Below are 20,925 nucleotides of genomic sequence, written 5' to 3' on the forward strand. Positions count from 1 at the left end.
CATATGACACGCATGATATTTTTCACATTTTATCACCATGTTGGGATTTTATGTAATAAACTAAAACAAATAAATGTGCAATTGCAAAGTAGAAGAAACATTTCTATGTATTTTAGCCCTCTTCATAGCTCTAAAACAATCTGATGCACCTTTATGCAACGTAATCTCAGTTGAAACGGTATCAAAAAGACAATGAAACAAAGAAGTTTAAAGCAGGATTAGATTATAAAACAATATCCCAGAAAAGAAAGACTTCCACTGTTCAGTGCTTCTTTTGAAAGTAGAAAAATATTTCACAACCTACCAAGCAAGATATGACAATCAAATTAAACTGCCTGACCAGGCAAGGGGATCGCTAATCAGCAAACAGACCTGTAACTCTGGAGGAGCTGCACAGATCAACAAGACAACTTGGTTATGTACCCCTCAAATCTGGCCTTTCTGAAAGAGGGGTAAAATTAAATACATTGTAAAAACAAAGCTATATAAAATCAAGCTTGCAAAGCAAAGCTTGCTTGTAACACTCAAATGTAACTTTTTGGCCTAGATGCCAAATGTTAATAAAAAAAACACTCTGTAAATTACCCCACTATGAAACGTCATGCTGGTTGGATGCTTGTCCTCAGCACAATAAAAGAACTTAGTAGGTTCCTTTATTGTGCAGAAAATCTGTTAGAGGCTGCAAAATATTTATGACTGCGGTTGAGGGTTACTTTACTACAGAATAAACCTAAGCATGCAGCCATACAGAGCTCGAATAGAATGGATTAGATAATATCTTATTCATGTGTTACAAAGTTCAGACCTATTTACAACTATAAAAAGGTTTAAAAAAAACAAAAACACCCCGCATAGAAATATACATATTGGTGAGAAATGTGTCCAGTTGTAGTTGCTGGCAAAGGTAATTCTGATTCAGGCAGGGTCAAAACTACATGTTTCTAAAGGTTAATTGAACCTTCACACAAATAATGTCAAACTAATAATTTAATTAAAATATAATTATAAGTATACAGTATTTAATTTTTGTTTGCTAGTGTTTGGTTAAATGAGTTAGAATTAAATAATGCATTAATCCCAGTCTTTATATATTATAGATGTTTTCATGAGAATTTGTCAATACAGCTGCCCTCATATTTCACAAAGTATCCAGAAAAGCTGCTGGTGTTGTGTTAAAGTAACCTCCATACATACAAGTATTAATCATAGCTGGGTGAAATGAATCCTGTTTAGCGTAGTAAACAAATATGTTAATGGATAAATAGCCCTACTTCTATGTCACACGACTCAATGCAATTTATGGGAAGAGGGCAGATCTCAAAAATTTATCCATTTTGAAAGAGACTTTTCAGGCAATAAAAAAGCTATCCTATAACGCATTGCTTTGGATCGTAAAATGCATTGGTAAGTATGCACTCTCCAGGTTATATTATTTCAAAGGGTCATTCTGTATGAGTGAGCTGGTTTGTGTTATGATGGTATACATTCATTGATGACCCTGTAGTTCTTATGTTGCTGGTCAGTTCAGCTCTTACACCGAGGTATCTCCAAGTAAAATAATAAATAACCTATATACACTGAAAGAATGTTTGTTAAGCAGACCAAACATTAATTCCCCATAAATTAGGTAAAGGGCTTGGAGTGAAAATAATAGGGTCTCACCATTGTTCACTTCCCAATATTATACTTTTGGCAGCTACTAAATCATTTTACTCTCTGCAAATATAGTTCAGGTGTTCATTTATCACAACAACTAGTTTGCCATCATGACGGCGTCAGCAGCTGCACTACACGCTTCCAGCTGTGAGCTTGTCGAGAACTATTTCCCTCATATCTTTTCCCCCTATACTTACACAGCTGCACAGACCACCCAAACTAAATATAGCAAATTTGCTCCACTAGCTTCTGATTCAATTACATTCAAAAACACTGTATCGATCCAAAATGAAGATTAAATGTTGTTGTTCATATTAATTTAAGGTTCTTCAAAAAAATGATAGGTGACGATGGCTGTGGGAAGGAAGAATCTGCTGTAGCAGTCAGTAATGCACTGAATTTGAAATTTGACTTGTGTTGGAAGTTTGCGATGCACAGAGAGAAAAGGAGTGGTGAGAGTGTAGTCCCCTGTGGTGCTCCTGTGCTGCTCACCATCTGGTTAAACACATGACCCTTCAATCCCAAACTGTGGTCTGTTTGTCAGGTAATCATTAATCCATGTGATACTTGAGGCCTCCATCTGTGTCTTCTGGAGTTTTTTTTTTTTTTGACAAAACAAATTGGGCTGAATTATGTTAACTGTTCTGGTGAAATCAAAGAACGTGATTCTTGCAATGCTGCCTGGTTTGTCCAGAAGGCAGCAGGTGTATGACGGCGTCTCCAACTCCAGATCAATGGCGATAAGCAAACTGCCAGGGGTCCAGATATGGGCTTGTTTGGTTGCTCAGATGGACCAACAGGAGTTTCATAATGTGGGATGTCAGGACAGCATGGACGGTTGTAATTAAATATTTTCAAATTTCTTTTGTCCTCTACTCTAAATTTTAGTTTTTCACCAGGCATTTATTACTCTGACAACATCACAAAACATTTTATGAATGAGTTTAATGCAAAAGATCTAGATGGCAGATATAAAAAAGGAGTACTTAAATTATTAAAAATATAAATCTGATGGGTTTGATTTTGCTTCATTTTAAGCCCGTGGTGGATTGAAAATGTATTTGAAGCGTCTGACCTGAGTTTGTTGAGCCCCCTCAGCTCAGGGGTATTAATTGATTTTCATTCTGCTGATTTATTCTCTCTGATGTCTCTCAACATCAACAGAGCCAGTGTTCTGCTTGGTTGCATGAGTTTTGGCCTGCGCTCCCTTATGGATGCAGACAAGGTAAGTTTGAACAGAGATTTCAGCTCTAAAGCCATTTTGTGCCGTTTTTCAGCTCTGTGCAAGTGTCTCCATCTGTTGTGTGTCTCTTCCATCAGACCATGAATTTAAGAGTTTAATTCAGTGCGAATGAATTCCAGTGACCTCAATAGTTTGGAGGAAACACTTTTGGGTTAACGGTGTCACAGCACTGCACTGTTGCCTCTAGATACTGGAATGGGAACACAGTTTGACTCACTGAGCTTTCCTGCTTTAAGGTCAAAGTTCACACACTTTATACACACACGTCATTTTAATGTTTCAGGGTATATTCTATATAATTACATGAATTGTTCATAACTAGCACCTATTTTTCTTTGGACACCAAAGATACATTAGCGTAAAGAAAATTTTGTTTTGCATATCCACAGAATGACACTACAAAATCAAAAAGGCACATTTCCACAGCTTATTTCCATTTGTTTCAGAAAATATTCAGAAAACAATCCTTGCCACATTTTACTTAGTTTTCCTCAGAAGTTTAATCAACTATTTGTCTTTGCTAGAAGGAGGACTGGTTTTCATCAGAAACATCAAGTGTTTCGGTGATTCATTTATGTTCAACAGAGCTCTACTAACAAATGGTAGACAAACTAAAATAAGTTCAAATTGAAAAGAAATGTTAAATTGGTATAACCCACTTAAAATATTTATTTTACTAACGTCAGACCAAACATGGAAAGGCAAATCACGCAAAAATTATTGCAAAAAATTCAATTAAATGCAGTTCAGTTTACTTATGTAGTGCCAGTTCACAAACTGATTAAACAAATATAATTTTAAAGTACCTAACATGATGAACAGATCTAATTTAAATATGGGAATACATTCAGTTCAGTTCAGTCCAGTCATAAAGACAGCTTCAGAGAAATTACATATATTTTCCAGTTTGAGCCGATTTATTAAGCAATGCAGTCAATTTCAGTTTAGTATTAGCTAGTAAACCTTTTTCTGTCTAAGGAAACTCAACCATACGTGAGTATGATATACTTATTTTGTTTATTTTGTAGGTATTTTCACTGTTGCCTTATAACAAAAGCATCTCTGGTTCAAATCTCAACTTTGCAGGGTTTATTTAATTCCACAATCCAAAAACTTGAATGTTATAATTAATGACTCAAATACTTGCTTTACATAAGGGTGGGTGATTTTGTGTTTCATTTTTCTTTGTTCTGACTCCGAGATGACCTGAAAACCTCTTCAGGATGCACTCGACCTCTCACCTGATAACAACCAAGACTGACTCCAGCCAGTGTGCAAACTAAATGCTCCAAAGCTGCTCAAGGAAATGTTGCAGCAGTTCCACTAACTAAACCTAGATTTTTGCCAGACTTGGATAAATCTCTTCTTCTTAAAGATTTGGTGATTTATTTGACCTTTTCATGCTGATTTAAACATTTGTAATATGTCTTTGTAACCCTCCTGTCACGATTGTCCATCAGTTGTTGATACTGGAAGCAGAGACAATGCCACACTGCTGGAGTGAGAGAACATGCATTGTGATGCACAATATTATTTTTCTTTTAAAACATAAAAAGACTGATTACTGCATGGACATTTGTAAGTTGTATTTACATTTGCGGTTAGCACAGTTAGCATGGTTAGCATTATTACTGTCAAACATCCGCCTCTCTGTGTATTTCCCAGAGAAAATTACTCTTACCTTCTTAACAATGGGGCTTCTTGAAAGTCTGCCCTTTTCCCAAAGAATAAAACAGAGCAATCTTTGCTCTTTCGCCATCTCTCTTCCTTGTATGAAATGGCATCGGATTAATTTGCCATTTTCCAATATAAGAAAATGTTTACAAGAGCATATCCTGTGGCAGACAGCTCTGTTTAATGCCTCAAAAAGTAATATTAAAATGACTGAAAGCACGGAATAGTGCAGAAGCAAAGTAAGCAACAGCAGAATTGTTCTCTTTTACAGCACCTAGAAGGTGTCTGTAAAAACTATATTTTTCCTTTAGACGTCTTATTACTTTTGTACTTCCTCTTTATTTTTAAATACTTCACTGATAATTAAAGCAGCTTTAAGCCTTCATCCCATGATAACAGCTTCCTCATATAAGAGTGTTGTAGTTTCTGTAACCTAGTAGTACTAAGGTTTGGTGTGTTCACTGATTGGAAAAGGGTTATTTTGAATTTTCAGCCAGTTCTCTTTGCCTTTATTTTCTTTCCCATGCTTTGCAAAGCCCCGATTAAGCTCTCTCTCTCTCTCTTCCTCTCTCTCTCTCTCTCTCTCTCTTTTTTTCCATTTCAAAGCAATAACATTTATTGGATATTATCAATGCACATTTTTGTCAGTTATTTGCCATTACTACACAGTTCTTTTAGCATTCAGATTTACAGATAAACACATTAAAAATCTTACTAATGCTTACTGATGGCTCCTCTTAGCATTTATCTCAATGAATATTTTACCAACTTAGGATGCAAATCTGTTAGTTTCACCTTTGAATCATAGGGAGTATTGTCTTCTCATTCTCTCCACTACATTCATTACTCTCTGCTGCTGTGTTGCATTCGTCCTTTCTTTCCAGCCAGTCCTCCTCTGTCTTCTCCACCTACTTGTTTGATTTTCACAATCATTTTGGTCTTATGAAAATGGGCTGATGCTTTGGAAATGTCTTATCCTGACTGTCACATCTTGTGATTTGTTTTCATCCTTCTCATATGTTGTGCTTTTTGCTTCTGTCATCTTTAGCTTTTTCTTTTTGTCCCCCTCCTTTGTGTCCTTCTGGTCCATTTTCCCTGCCATCTTTCATCGTGTGTGTGTAGGGTAATATTGAATGATTGCATAAATCCCTCCCAGTTTTTTAAGGCTTATGCCCTCTCCTCCCCTCCCCCTTCTTCTAAATAAGTTCCCTGCCTATCCTCCCCCTTGTCCTACAGCCTGCAGAAATCTGTCCACTCTGAGAAGATGCTTTTAAAATGAAGATTATTGTCACAGTCTGTGGCGCCACACTTATTGAGCACAAAAGAGAAATCAGCTAGTGTGGCAAATGTGTGTTGGATTAAACAGAACAAATGTATGACAGTAAAATGATAACAGAATAGAATTTACTTGTTATGCCATTGTTTGTCAGTCTGTGTCCATCAGGATTACAAATCAGGCCCAATCTGTCGGCGTGCATACTCTCATTAAGTCACAATAGATAGCATAAAATACTCTCTCTCTCTCCTCTATAATTTCACACGCCATCTGGTTTAAAGACTAGAAGTGTACAGATGTAGAAGCATCAGCTGCTTGAAAAAAGCAAAAGGAAAAAAACAAACTCAGCTTCCGAGTGTTTAGGGGTTTCTGTCTGACTTCACATTTTGGCTATGATATGTTGAACTCCTGACAGCTTTCGTATATTTATGTGTATAATAGATACAATATCCATGTGTGTGCAGTCAGTTATGTGTGTGCTTGCCCTCCAGGAAACTCAAGGATGGTACTATCTGCTTGGGGAAGAACTGGGGAGATGGAAGCATCTTAAAGTGCCAGCTGAACACAACCACCACACCACTGGTAAGTTAATAGAGCAAAAATTAAATATCTTAACACTAAATACAGTTTTTTTGAAAGTAATGATAAATGTGTATTGTATTCATTATGTAGAATAGGTTAAACATTTGAATATCACACAAACCAATAGGAAACTTACACTCATTGCTGGGCACATACGGTAGACAAGAGTGCACCAGATGTTGGATAAACGGCAGAACAAAAGCAAATGAGGGTAAAACCATATTTTAAAAATAACTGCAGGGTTTATTTACCACTAAACATAGTTACATAAGAACTAATATTTGAAAACTGGTCACAGAGCTGGGTATATATAGTGGTGTTTATTAGGGCAGCTCTAGAAAGAATTAAGAGACCTCTGCACTGAACCCAATACATCAATATTATTGTTTCTAAATGAATATGAACTTAAAAGACCTCAAATAATGCGAATGAAAATTGGTTATTTTAACCATTTCTCATTTTCTGCAAATAAGGACAAAATTTTTGCTTGAAACTTTGGAGACATGTTGCATGAAGTTCATAGAATAAAAGAACAATGTTCATTTTACTCAAAAAACATACCTATAGAAAGTAAAATCAGAGATATTGATGATTTAAAGTGGTCTAAAAAAATTACAATTAAGGTGTTTCAATCGTGTTTCAGAACAATATTTTGTTAAGATCCTGTCGGGATGGAAATACTGATTTTTCTTTTTTTATTTTTCTTAGTAGCTGAATATACTGTTCATTATCCTGGGTCTGTATTTGTTATGACAACAGAGAGTTTAACACTTTTATTATTTATCACACGTTATCAGAACATCAGCATTGCCAAATATTGCGATGTTGTGCAGTGTTTTCCTAGTAGAAAGCCACGTAGTTGTCATCTTGTTGCCAATATCTTTCTCACAAGACTTTACTTGCTGTGCTTTTTTTTGTGGAACCAGTTCAGAGCCATCTGCTCTTTAAATCTTCTACTATTTCTTCATTATATCATTCACAAGAAACTAAATTTAGATCCAAGGTTGTTTCTAATTGATTGGCACCAGGAAAGAATTTCAAGATGAGTGAAACTGATTGTAGTTGCTTGTGCTTGCATGCAAAAATAGTCTGAATATTGTGGTTTATTTTAAGGGTGAGATTAAGTGGAGATAAAATGTACAATCTCTCGCTCTTATGATAACTTCTGCACAATGAAATGAAGAAAATCAGTCTAATCCCTCCTTCCAGTTGTGCTTAACTCAGTTTTTCCCCTTAATTATATTTTAATATTGTTTAGAGCTATTAGACGTCTCTGCTAGCTTTACATTAAATTTTAATCCATCATTTCAGCAACATACCTCTGTTTATATTAATAAAACAGATTCATTGAAGTACAATGTGGCATTTTTCTGTGTGCATTGAATTTTAACCTGATGAAACCGGTCAAGCCAAAAACACAAACTAACATGTATAGTGCACAAAATGATGAAATCTAAGTTGGAAATAACCCAATGTTCAACAATGCATGAAAGTACACCACGAACAGTCAGTGGTCTCTCTTATGTTATGTGCTTGGCCACTGGAAATAAGTTTTTATCTGCCTTCAGACCAGGAGGCGGGCCGACTAGGGAAGCGAGGGATTAAGAGAGAGAAGGAAAAAGGGATTAGGACAGCGAATGAGTGGGAAACGGAGAGAGTAGAGTGGAGAACACGGGAGAGGAGGGAGGGGTCTGGATGAAGCCCTGACGCGTCACAGTTGCAAGAGAGTGAGATTGAGACGGAGCTCTCCAATACCATTCACTGCTGAAGCAGATCTACCCCTACACTCAGACACACACTCACTCAACTCACACTCACTCACACACATCCACCACACACCGATACAGTGGAATGGACGACTATTTTTCTTCTCAGCATCTCTGAGTTCTCCCTTTTTTTTTTTTTCTGCCTGTTTCTTCCCACTCGTAGTTGATGGCTGTGCTGGTTTGTGTGTTTGTGTTGGAGTCATGCTTCTCTGTGCCAGCCATAAGGGCAGCCTAGACTAGGTGAGTACCACTTTTATATTATTCTACTTGACAGTACTCACTTCACATAGTTTGAAAGTTGTATGGTCAGCTGCACAGCTGTGAATTTGCAACTTGGACTGGCACATTTATTATTGAGAGCACTATAAAAATTTGAATCTTATTCATTTTTTGTTCTTCTGCTTTTTCATTTACTTTGTCTTTTTGCATGTGGCTGGTATTATACAAGTACATTTTAGCAGCGCTGTGGGCGTGTTGCTCGTCTGTCAGTCCTCATTTAATTTTTACTTGGTAGGCTAAATTGGTCACAATTATTTTCCACAACATACCCCTGAAGGGGTTAGCCTACCCAATCGACTGGGTTATTGATTGCCTATCATCAGTTTGACCCTTTGACACAGACATGTGCTCCTATTTCACCCCTCACAGCTCGAAGGCTCTTCTTTCTAAGATACTTTCCTGTCCTTTTTTAAAAAAAAACAAACAAACAAACAAAAAAAAAACATAGCGCAAGTTTGGATTGCTAATGTCATGGATATCATAAGATGCTCACGAACTCATCCCAATTTACACTGCTTGGCTGAACAAGGCTAATCTGCCTCATGAAACTTTAAAATGAGTCTTATGCTTCTGTGGATGGAACTAGGACAGGAGTATCAGATTGGACAAGACCCAGCCAGGAGGAAATAATTGCAAAGCTTGCATGTGGAGAAACTGACTTTTACTTGGGGACGTTACAAAGGCAAGTTGTCCCTTTAGCTGTTAGATCTGATCATTTGAAAAGCTGTGCAGATATTTTCTGCTGATAAGGGGAATGTGGGGAAATTGCTAGATTGTCACTTTCAGGACGTGGCTAAAAAAAGTGAAAGCCAAATGATTTATTGTATTATTAAATGTGTTGTCTTTTCGTCTTTCGCTTTGACAGTACTGCCCTACTACTGTCTCATCTGGCCTCTGCGTATGTGTGTCAGTGGAGGATGCATACTCATGCATGCTCGTGTTCATTGCCAGCTGGCAGAATGTAGGCCATGGAGGCGCTGCTGCAAGATGACATGTTTTAACGTGGAAAACTCCAAAATCAATTAAATTACAATGGCATTCGATAATCTTAGTGTTTCTTCCTCTTGCTTTCTGACCATTCATGTTTCATCTGTCGCAGCGAATATTCATATCTCTGGAATGCTCTCCAGTGTTTCTTTGTCTTGTTCATTTCACGCTTCTTGCTGATGTGTACTTTGTTTACTTGTTTGTTTTGTTTCCTCTTTTATCTAGACTGACTCCTTTGTCACATTCCCTTTCTTTTCTTTGTGTCACTGTCCGTTCTCTGAGGCTCTAACAAAATATATATATTTTTTTTTTTTTACTAAACTAACAACAATGTGACAATTCGATAGCAGCCAAACGCTTGTGGATGTTCTGATTCAAGCAGTCTGCCAATAACCTTACGGGCTGTATTTCAGTGTCCAGCGTGACTGTGACATCAGTTTTACTTCTGCTTTGTGTTTCTTACTTTGCTGTGATTGGTAGTATATTAGTGAGAAGGCATTACTAATGTAATACAGCTACTACATTTGGCCATTATTATATTTCTTCTTACTGGATAAATCAGATTTACACACATCAGGGATTATACTTGTATTTTCATTGAAATCCTTGTTTTTTTTATTGTTTATACTGGCAACACCTTATCCTTATATCTTACGAAAGATAGGCATCAAGTGCCAAATCTTAACAAGAAGATTGTTTTCCACATTTAATAATTAAATGAACAAAAAGAAGATGCTACGATTTTGCTAAAAAAAATGTTTGGAAGTCTTTATATTTAAGAATTTGTAACCAGAATAAGAACCAGATTTTATTTTCTGTTTCCCAAAGTTTACAAGGATGTCGTTACAAAATTTGCTCTGCGTATATAATTCTCTGCTTTTTTTTAAGCAGCTTTTGGATTTCTGAGGTTCATCTGGGTTCTGCCACCAACAGACCCAAACAGGTTCCCCACTTTTTGGATGATTGTTTTCCTTCTCTAACGAAACAAAATTAGAAAAGAGCTAGGCCTCGAAGTTGACGGCCCGTTAAAATGACACTTGCAATATGAATGAGGTAGAACCAGCTCAGTTTGAAATGCCTTGAACTGTAGATGAACCTTGTTTTATTCAGGTTAACTGCTTCAGTGTAGGAAATTCAAAGGCCCTTAGATTCATCTCAAAGCAGAAGCTGCCATATGTTCAGGACCTTATAGGCCTGTGTGTTTATTTTAATGAGCTTTCCCTCTACGGTCATGTTTGGTTGTTCTGTGCACTACTTATTCTATTTATGTTAAAATGGAATCAATTAAAAATCTAGTATTTTTTATGGTGTGTTTCTGTAATTCAGTAGATAACTTGCTTTTATAGGGCATTTTAACTCATCAAAATTCAGTTTTGCAGTGTGAACTGAAATCTTCTCACAGCACATAGATCTGAACACAGTGATATTTCTATTCAAGTAGTTGATAAACTTGAACATGGACACCACAGGTGCGCTGTTTATTGGAGGTAGTCTGGTTAATCCCTCTCAGAGATGTGTGCCAGGTCAGAGCGTTGTCTGTGTCGGGTCAAACCTCTAGAGACAGAATTATCTTTGTGAACAAAAACCTGCCAGCATACCTGCACTTCATGTAGCAACAACCTGAACGAGCAGGGAACACATGTAGTTGGCTTTGGGTGAATTGCTTTAAAATGACCTGATATGTAATTATTTCTATCAAGCATAAAATACAGTTGGTTTATTCTTTTTATACCAAACTCATTCAGATCACTCAGGAGATCAACAGAGAACAACTTAGACTTTCCTGTGTTGTTTCTTAACTGGACCATAAAAGAAAATCCCCTCAGCACTTATCACTTTCCTGCTTTGCTTTTGTTTTTCTGGGCGTTTGTTCCACAGATGCCATCACATCCCACCAGATTGATATCTGGGTTGTTTGGAAGCACTATAAAAATTCCCAGCTTTGTCATAGTCTTTAAGTCTTTTATAAGTAGTTTTCATGGGGCCCGGGGCTGTCCAGCTTACTCCCTCTATGTGAAGTTGTTGCCATGTGAGGAGAGTGATTGGTCTTCAAAAATGTCTAGGCATAGATATCGAAGTATAACATCCACGGGAAAGCCAGGACCCAGATTTTCCCAGCAAAAACATTGTAACAAGAGGTACCTAACTCTGAAACTAGGTTTTAACTTTAGTCTTTGGTACCAATGTTGATATATATTAAATAAAGATAAGAGTTTTCTGCTGAAGGTAAGAAATCAACTGCTGGTAACTTCTTAACAGAATCTCTCTTCATAAATCCTAAGCTGTCCTTTTGAAGCTGGACACATCATTTATATATAGATTCTGTGATATTCATTAAATCACAGGAAAATGCAAAAACAAAGAATATGTTAATTAAGCTACATGTAGCTCACATTGCTAGAACAATAACTTTCAAACACCAACTTAGTCTTTAATTCAGTACTGAACAATTTCTTAAAAAGTGATACTTAATAAGAAATGTCTCCATATTTAAAAAGATTAATCGTTTGGCAGTCAAAATGTTATTAGTCATGCTTCTCTTTGCTTTCTTGCACCATTGTTGCTCAGATTGTCCTTGTGTTTGGTTCGGGCTTTCTTTTGCAACAACAAAACCTAGCCGCTGAGTGTTGACAGCTAATTACACTGTAGGGCTGTAATAAAAAGGCTGCCATGTTAACTTTGCTAAACAGGACCGGAGAGACTGAAATAGAAAGGCTGAGTATGAGTGGCAGCTAAACAGCAAGGCAAGACAGGGCAATTGGTCCCAATCTTCAACCAACCTTTATATGACAATAGTTCAAACCTCTTTATGCCCTTGTAGAGTATTAAATGCTAGCAAAGTATCAAAGTTTTACTTTTCATATTATCACTATACATATTACCCAAGCCTGGAAGTACAAATATAAATTGTTGCACTTTTATGGACACAAAAAAGTATTCTTTAGATTATTGACACAGAACAACTCAACAGATATATTTTCTGATACTTAAATTATTTACATTATTTCTTATAAATTCATGCATTTCCAATAATTCTGCAAATTTTTGGAAATTTTCGTAGTACCAGTTTTAGCACTTCAAGTCTCTTTTTTTATTATAAAAAACACAAAAAGTAGCCCTAACATTTATGGAGATTGGGGTTTATTATCTGACTGGTGGTGTCAAAAATGGGTATTTATTTTCTCATGTACTGCATGCAAATTGTTAGATTTTAAAGTATATAACAATTGCAAATACAGTGGGAGATGTCGTCAAAAAGTTCAAAAGGACGCAGATTGCGCCCCTTATTTTAAAGAAAGACAAACAATAAAAATATTTAAGCTCTTCCCAAACACAGTACCTGGAAGAATGTTATTTGATTTGGATGAATGTAGCATGCATTAAAAAAAAAAAAAAACACACACACGAAAAGGTCATTGGATCCTTGAGGGTCATGGAAGGAAAATATTGTACAAAACTGTAACGATTATCATTTATCTTAACTTTAAATGTACTTGTTCCAGTTTTTTAAAATTAGAACAATATATTGGTTTAAGTGTTTAATAGATTTTTAGATGAAACACAGAGTTTGTTTGGCCATGTGCTATTGACAAATTTATTTTTTGGCTTGCCTCCATTGTGCCAGTGGAGACAAGTGACCTGTAGTGGCATGTACGTGTGTGTGTTTTTGACCATGGCTAATGCACTTCTATCCAACAGGCTTAGGATGGGGGGTCTGCATATGTGTAAAACCAAGAATAGCAAAACACCCACTGGGGGTTGTGCATATAAAACTGTGTCATCTGCATTTTTTGCACACTTTTGTTGCACATTTTTCGAACCCATTCACACTCTGCAGCCATCCATAGACACTGCCAAGCTTTTCCAGATGGCACGCTGGGCCTTTAAATCAGAAGATTATATTGAACACCATGTGATTAACTTGAATCGGGGAGATTTTACATTGACATTGGGGGAGGGGTTAGTGCATTTATCTTCTCATTTGCACTGGTTAAACCTTGCTATACGTTTGTGTGCGTGTTTGGGTATGTGACAACGCCGGATAATTGGTTTGTGGGTTCATGAAGGTCCGTCATGTCTTGCATCTGATGCTTGAACTGAAGGGTAACACTGACTCCAGGCTCACATCCACTTGATGTGAAGCGAAGCATTTGACCCACTGGTGCTCCCTGAGCTCCGTGCTGCTATGTGACACATTCTGCTCTCCTGAAACAGCTCATATAAAAAACAAACTCAAACCAACTTGAAACCATTTATTTAAAGCCAAAATATACTCTGTGATAAATTTTAAATGTTGTTCTAGCTGCTTTGTGCGTCTCATTTCCATAGCAACACAACTACATTAGGCTTAGTGAGTATTAAGTGTCTTTGAGACTAATCTGTGGTGACAAATCATTCACTTATTTATCTCTGGTTGGAAAACGCTCCAATCAGCTTGCATTCAGACAAATAATGTTTTGAGGTTATTAAAAAGTGTGAATTATATCTTGACATTTGTGCCGGTGCAGCACTTTTTCTTTCACAGTATGATAGCAGACCTATACGGTTATAAACGACTCTCAACTTATTCCATAAATCAGATGTAGATGAAAATACTACTTTTACAAAATATATTTTGAAGATAATGGATAAAATAGAACTATCAATCATTTAAAGCTTGATCCTGAGTGTTGTATTCCAAAATAAAATGATTTTCTGAGATTTCCTCAGACAATAATTCTGATGACTGTAATGCTGGACAGAAGACGATCAAGAAAAAAAAAATCCCACATTTAGGGAATAGACTAATTGTTGTACTCTGCACTGATTTTAATCCTAATCATTGTATGACATACTGTCATACAGTGGTTTAAAAATATTATCATACTGTCATACAGTGAAAAGTTAATGGTTATGTACTTGTTATTCAGTTTCTGTAAATATCTGTTTTCAATTGAGATCAAAACAGAGATGAGAGCCACGCTCATAAAAAGCACATTATTGGAAATATTAGTTTAATTATGCTAGTTTTAATGCTAGCTTTAACTTTAGCGCATGTTGGAATATTTGACTGATCATGATTGTTTTGAGTAGGCCTCGATTTAGACTCATAGTTTAAGCAATATATAACTTAATCAGTAGAACATTTTTCTTAGATATAATGATCACGATTTGAATAAAATTAGTCTAATCAGTAGTTTTTTATATTAGATCACATTCTTAAGAGTCTATAAGTCATATATTCATCTGAAAATGTTTTAGCTCATTATAACCAAAGAAGTTGAGAACTAATGAGAAAATATTGAGTTGAACAGATTTTTTGGTATTGAAACTGTTTGTGTCTGTTTTATAACAGTTTGAAGATATTATATGAAAAGTGCTAATTTTTATAATCAAAATCCGCTGATTGATGCACTGGGTCAGAGGAGAGGCCAGGAGAGCTCTGTGAGGTTCAGGATCCAGTTTGAGGCAGTTTGAAATGAGAAACACAGATAGCTGATAAATGTTATTCCCACTTTCTTGAGTAAAATGTTTCCGTATGAAATGAACACATCTATTGTTCCTTCCCTGGGAAAATGCGCAGGGAGGACAGCTTAGACGGCGATGAATTCATGCCTTGGTAAACACCTGCATGGTCGCTCGCATACAGGCAGAACGTAATGACGTGTTGCTGTTTGTAGGCAGGCAGAGACCACCTCTAAACGTTACGTTAGAACGCATCAGAGAGTAGAAACACGCCTTAATATAAAAGTAATTGAGCTAAAACAGGTGGTCAGATCACTGGGGAGGAACCGTCTTAACTGCCACACACAGTGGTCTCCGAAGGCACGTCTTCGTATTTTTGTATTTTTCTAAGGTAATCAATTTCTTCTTTGTGGCTTTGGTTTCTGATGATTATGTTGAGCAGTTGGTGTGATTTTATGCATTTTTTGAATTTATGCATTGTTTGAATAAACTCTGGTTGGTTGTTGAAGTTGAACAGTGATTGTTGTCTTTATGGTTTCACTTTTACACACGACATCAACGGACCTGGGCAGACGAGATAACGACGAGCAGCAGGTAGTAAATATATCTCGCTTTCTCAACAACGTATATTACCTGCTACAAACAAAACCTTTGTTGTTATTGCACCTAAGAAGCCAAGTTATTTTGAAAATAACGAGTCTGATCTTGAGTAAAAGGGACTTGCTGGACTTTTGCTTACTCTTGGTTTATTTATTTTAGTCCTGCCAGGTTTTTCTCTTTAGCGTTGACACAAGATCTGCTGTTCAACAACCATTTACCTGGTTGACTAAAAGGCTGTCCTACCATCAGTTTACATCTCTTTCAAGTTAATAAAATCCATACTAAATTCAAGCTTTGGTTGAGAGCTTTCATTGCCAATTAAATAAATGAAATGGCTCTTTATGCTGCTGCCACTTCAAAAACTTTGAGAAAGCTCGACAGGAACTGCAGCATCTGTTCGCTAACATTAATTAGCAAAACTGTATCTTGAGCCAAATATTAGGGAGATTAGCAATGATCCTCAGGCACTTTAGGTGGTTTAATTAGGAAGCTCTGAAGAGAAAACCTGAAAGTGGTCAAACTTCAACAATTATTTATGCATTTGCTTTAGATCAGCTAAAAATATTATCTTTTCAAAAACATCCACAGTTCCAGCAAGAGCACACTTGAAAGCCACGTAAGTCTTTTGGTTCATGTATAAGAAATTATTTTTTACATGAAAAGGATTCAAATTTAATGATGCATACACAAGATTTTATTTATTTTTTTTTTTATTTCATTTATGCTCTCTGAGAGCCAGTCCAAAATGAAAACTTACCAGATTACTCCTCTTGAAGAGCTACTGGGAACCTATATGTGTGCTCTTTACAGTGTTTTTTATTTCAATATTTTTTACACATGCAGTCTGTTTTGCATGTTTTGGTCTTCAAAGAGGAAGATTTATTACACTGGTATGTCACTCTTGCACAGGCCCAAAGCATGATCAATCAGGTCATTTGCTTAACAGATGGATGCTTATTATGTTCACTCATTTCTGCACCCTTATAACAAACATTTTAACAAAATGTATCTTTAATAATCCATATAGGTTCTTATTTCTTAATTCCCTCTTTTCATCTGAATTAGGTTTTTTTATCATGAGACATAAGTTAAGAAACATAAGTTGTTATTAAAAAAAAACTAAAATCTGTGCAAAAGCAATTAAAACAAATCAGTGGGATGAATTGCGGTGGCAAGGATCCTGTGGTGCCACTGGTAGGTCTGTGCAAATGCACAGGGACATGATAAAAAAAAATGTGTTTGTGCAAGTGCTCCACAGCTGAATTAGTCTGCTAAATAATTTCTTCAGGCTGTGCTCTGCCAAACGTTGTACAATGTTTGACACAAATTGCCAACTTGATTGGTTCAGTACAAGCTTCTCTGGGTTTCAACAACTCCATTTTGACTTAGACTCTTCTTGTTATTTAATATTTGTAAGTACATTTAAAGTGTGAAAATTACTACATTTTCTGCCATCTTTTGACATATGAGCATTAATTATAACTTCTTCGGATTTGCTTAAGACGTCTTGAGGATTCAGACCCTTTCCAAGTCTTTTAAATGTCCTTATTTTGACATTGTTTCAGAGCTTTAAAAGTTTGGGCTTGACTGAGCTGACTGGGGTCTTGAACAACACAAGACAAAAACAAAGCTCTTATTTTAGCACAGAAAATTGTCTATTTTGCTGTATAATCTTTCCTAATAACTGGAAGTGACAAAGATATTGTCACTTCCAAATAACTTCCTGTAGTAATTTGTAAATGATGCATCATTTTGTCAGGATTTACTTATTTCATCATTTTCCATAATTGTCTACTGTAGATGATATTCATCCATAAAATTATGCCCACCAAAAGGTGAACCTGAATAATAGTTTTTATTCTGTTGAGGTTCTGTTCATTTTTGTAATGCAATCATCTTTCTTTCTTTTTTTTTTTTTTTTTTTTTACGCCTGACTTCTTGGGTTATGTAATTAAGTGTTCTGTAACTGGATGTTTCATACTCGCTATGCGTCAGTTTCTTGCCCAGCAGAGGTCATTTTTGACCCTGACCGTCTCGTCCCGCATCAGTGTCTGACCTCACAATTGCACTAATGGTAAAGAGTTTTCATTAACGCTCCTAAACCTTGTGAAAACCCTTTCTGGAAGAGTTGAAGCTGCAAATGGAGGGACGACATCATAATAAACGCCATCAATCAGGAATGTGATATCACTGAAGTTAATATGTGTGTGAAAGCAATTGAGCAAATAATTTTGACATTATATTGTAAGTACAAGCTAGAGGTTTTTAGGAGTTACTAGTTTGTTCAGGAGTCTGATAGTCAACTGCCTGAAATTCAGAACAACAGCCAATTAAATCACATAAATCACAAATTGACCCTCAGTTTTTTTTTTGCCAGGCATTTTTTCGCTGAGAAAACTTGCATCCCAGCACCTATAGGTTCCCAACACACACACACACACACACAAACACATGGGAAAACCTCTGGTCTGCAGAATCAACTGCCACTTCTCAGCAGGATGTCAGTAAGATCATCTAAAGTTGCTAAGGGGGATTGCTTAACAAAGCAAAGAAATGTCTGAGATGCTCAAATTCCACAGATAGACAGGAGGTCTGTTCTTACAAACTAGGTATCAGACAAAACGACACAATATCGCATGTTCTTAGCCATGACTTTTCTGATCAGATCTCTTTTAATTTTTAAAGCGTATTAAATGGTTCCCAAAGTGGCTTTTATGGTACATTTGATTCTTAATCCTTATTGGATCATCCTTTTTAGTTTAACTGAAATATTTTATTATGTAACACTTTGACTGAGTGCCCAGCTGATATTATCTATGTTGTCCTTTGGCCAGGACCGAAGCAGAAAGAGAAATGCGTTATCTCTACTGTATATGACCAGCATGAAGTGACTTGCATCCTGAAATTAAGGGTTTGACCTACGAAACAGAGGCAAAAACGGTACACAAATAATTTTGGTTGGTTTGGATGCAACTCCTGGGACAGACTCCTGCTTATTTATCTGACCTCCTGCAGCTTTCAAATCACTTAGATCTAAGGATCACTTGCTTTTAGCAGTGCAAAGGTCTAGGTTGGTCTACAGGCGTCATCTCGCCTTTGGAGTTACAGAATCTAAAATTTGAGGTCAAACATCCTCCGACTTGCCAATGTTTTGACTTTAAATACACCTTAAAAGTTGTTTTATTGTCCTGTTTTCTCTTTTTATTGTCTAATTTGCTCTATTTTTTTTTAAATCTGTTACATAATTTAAAAAAAATCACACATGAATAACGAATACATTTGAATACAATGCAGAAGATATGTAATATGTATGTTTAACTTTTAGAACAAGAACAGTTTGCGTATTTGGCAAAATATGCTTGAAATTAACTGAATTATAACTTTTTCATGACTTCATTCATTTTCAGTTTGATCATTTTTTGTGGTAATTTATGTTACCATATTTTTTGTTGTTTTTTCCTCGGTTTTTATGCAAATCTATTGGGGAAGCTGTATTTAAAAATTACGGCATTTTTGGCGTGAAGTTAAATGTTTTACTTCTGCGTAGCAATACAATAGTCACATTAATTATTTAGTAAATCAGGACATGGTGCCGGTGTTTTTTCTATGAAAGAGCGAAGACAAATATTATAGCTCGCTGAAAGGTTTTAGTTTTTTCTTATGAAGATCTTTTCATAGAATGCAGAATTTAAAATGCTTTAGTTACATTAAGAGGAAAGAGCACTGTTTTGATTTTTAGAAAAAGAAAACCTCAAGAAATCTTATGGTCTCAGTAAAAAATAAATGTAAAGATTATTTTAGATATGGTTCACTTCATAATATTAGCCAAAGGTTTCACTGTCATTAAAGGTTTGAAATGTTGAGTTGGCAAAAAGAACAAACTCTGCAGGGAATCTCTGTGAAGTATGAAGTTCAAAGAGGACATCATTATTGAAAGAGAGGCCCAAAGAGACCAATGGTAAAAAAAAAAAAAAAAAAAGGTCTCCTAGGTATACCAGTCTTTCAAGGATAATGCATGCACAGTGGGACGCCAAATAAGTCCTATTTTAAAATGCAAAGCATTAGTGAGACACTAGAGAAAGACTAAGAACAACCACCATATTGCAGCATTGTGAAGCACTAATCGATCTGGAATCTAGGCTGCTTTACAGAATATAAAATTGGACAATACAAATTAACAAGATTGACTAAATTGATCAAATTGAACAGCCTATGAGGCATTTTAAACTGTTGTGTGTTTCAAAGCAAATTACACCAAACCTTTTTTTTTCCCGGCTGACCCTATTCACCCCAAATCCTCAGCCTACCTTGGGCTGTTTGATTTGTGTGTTTACACTGCGGTGCTGTTTATGTGAATTCTGTTTGCTGTTGCTGAGGGAATCGCTCTTTCCTCTTGTGTAGCCCCCCTGTGCTGGAAACGGATAAGGTTTCTCAGCAAAAACGATAACCAGTGATTCTGTCACAGCTTTTACCGTTTAACTTATGCAAAGCTGTCAAAGCCGCTGTGCAAAAATGTAACGTGACATGTTTTAAATCTACTTCCACCTTCACATTTGTCAGAAATTAAACAGACACTCCATTCTGGGTTGTAATTCAATGTTGTAAAAGCTGAGCATGTGATCCTAGCAGTTTCACTCTAAAAAGTTCTTTAAGTTTAGAGGAAGCTTATAATATTAACAGCCTTTCCATTAGATTAGGCCAGTGTGTCCCAAAGTTAGCTATTACCATTTCTGGAATTGTATTATTACAATGTGCATATTGCATTTAACTGCTTGGACTGTAATTCATGTTAGGTAATGTTTCGGTACCATGCATGTTTGTCGGTTAATGCAAAAACAAAACAGTTAAAGATACATTAGTCATTTTTGTTGCCAAAATGGTAATAAACCAAACCAAAAGCAACTTTTTGAGTAAAACCTTGTGACTCAGATGAAAATAAAATGTCTAGTTTGTTTTCCCAGAAGCTGGATACACTACTTATCATCTGGGGTTTATTTTTTGTTTTAGTGCAGAATAATATGTATCAAGACAAGAAATTGTGTACACTTATTTTTTTTTCATCATTTGTATTTTTTTTTTCAGTAACCTCAAACATTTTAAATAACTACTTCATTCAGACCATTGGTTTATGGTTTCAAGGCAAAATTTGTTCAGCTTCTTTTTCGATGGAGCTATGAATGCACTTTAAATTCGGGGTAGCTGAATGACTCATTTTCAAAATAAAAATCATCTGAAAAACACTGACAGAAAATAATATGTTGGATTTTAATAAAGGCTTGACATTGTAAACAACACAAGTTCAACATGTTTATCCCCCAACACTGTCAGTCCATAATTTTGTGTATTTCTATAAAGTGCACCAATCTTTTATCAGGACCTACTTTGGATCTTGTTGTTTCCTCATCGCACTGCCAGGT

The 20,925-nt window shown here is 36.0% G+C and overlaps 1 protein-coding gene across 3 annotated transcripts in view; it reads left to right on the plus strand.

Annotated features, from left to right (window-relative positions):
- rgs3a (regulator of G protein signaling 3a) overlaps nucleotides 1–20,925 on the plus strand; it is a 142,029-nt gene that overhangs the window by 15,393 nt on the left and 105,711 nt on the right. For 2 of the 3 annotated variants that reach the window (XM_007569450.2, XM_016680430.1), the window contains exons 7-8: nucleotides 2,821–2,881; nucleotides 6,341–6,431. In XM_007569450.2, coding sequence (XP_007569512.1) covers nucleotides 2,821–2,881; nucleotides 6,341–6,431 — 152 coding nt within the window. Of the gene's footprint in view, nucleotides 1–2,820; nucleotides 2,882–6,340; nucleotides 6,432–8,167; nucleotides 8,438–20,925 lie in introns of those variants that run through there. The other variant, XM_007569467.2, reaches the window with a different exon arrangement.

This window comes from Poecilia formosa, unplaced genomic scaffold (assembly GCF_000485575.1).
Source record: "Poecilia formosa unplaced genomic scaffold, Poecilia_formosa-5.1.2 Scaffold6, whole genome shotgun sequence".
NCBI classification, from domain to species: domain Eukaryota; kingdom Metazoa; phylum Chordata; class Actinopteri; order Cyprinodontiformes; family Poeciliidae; genus Poecilia; species Poecilia formosa.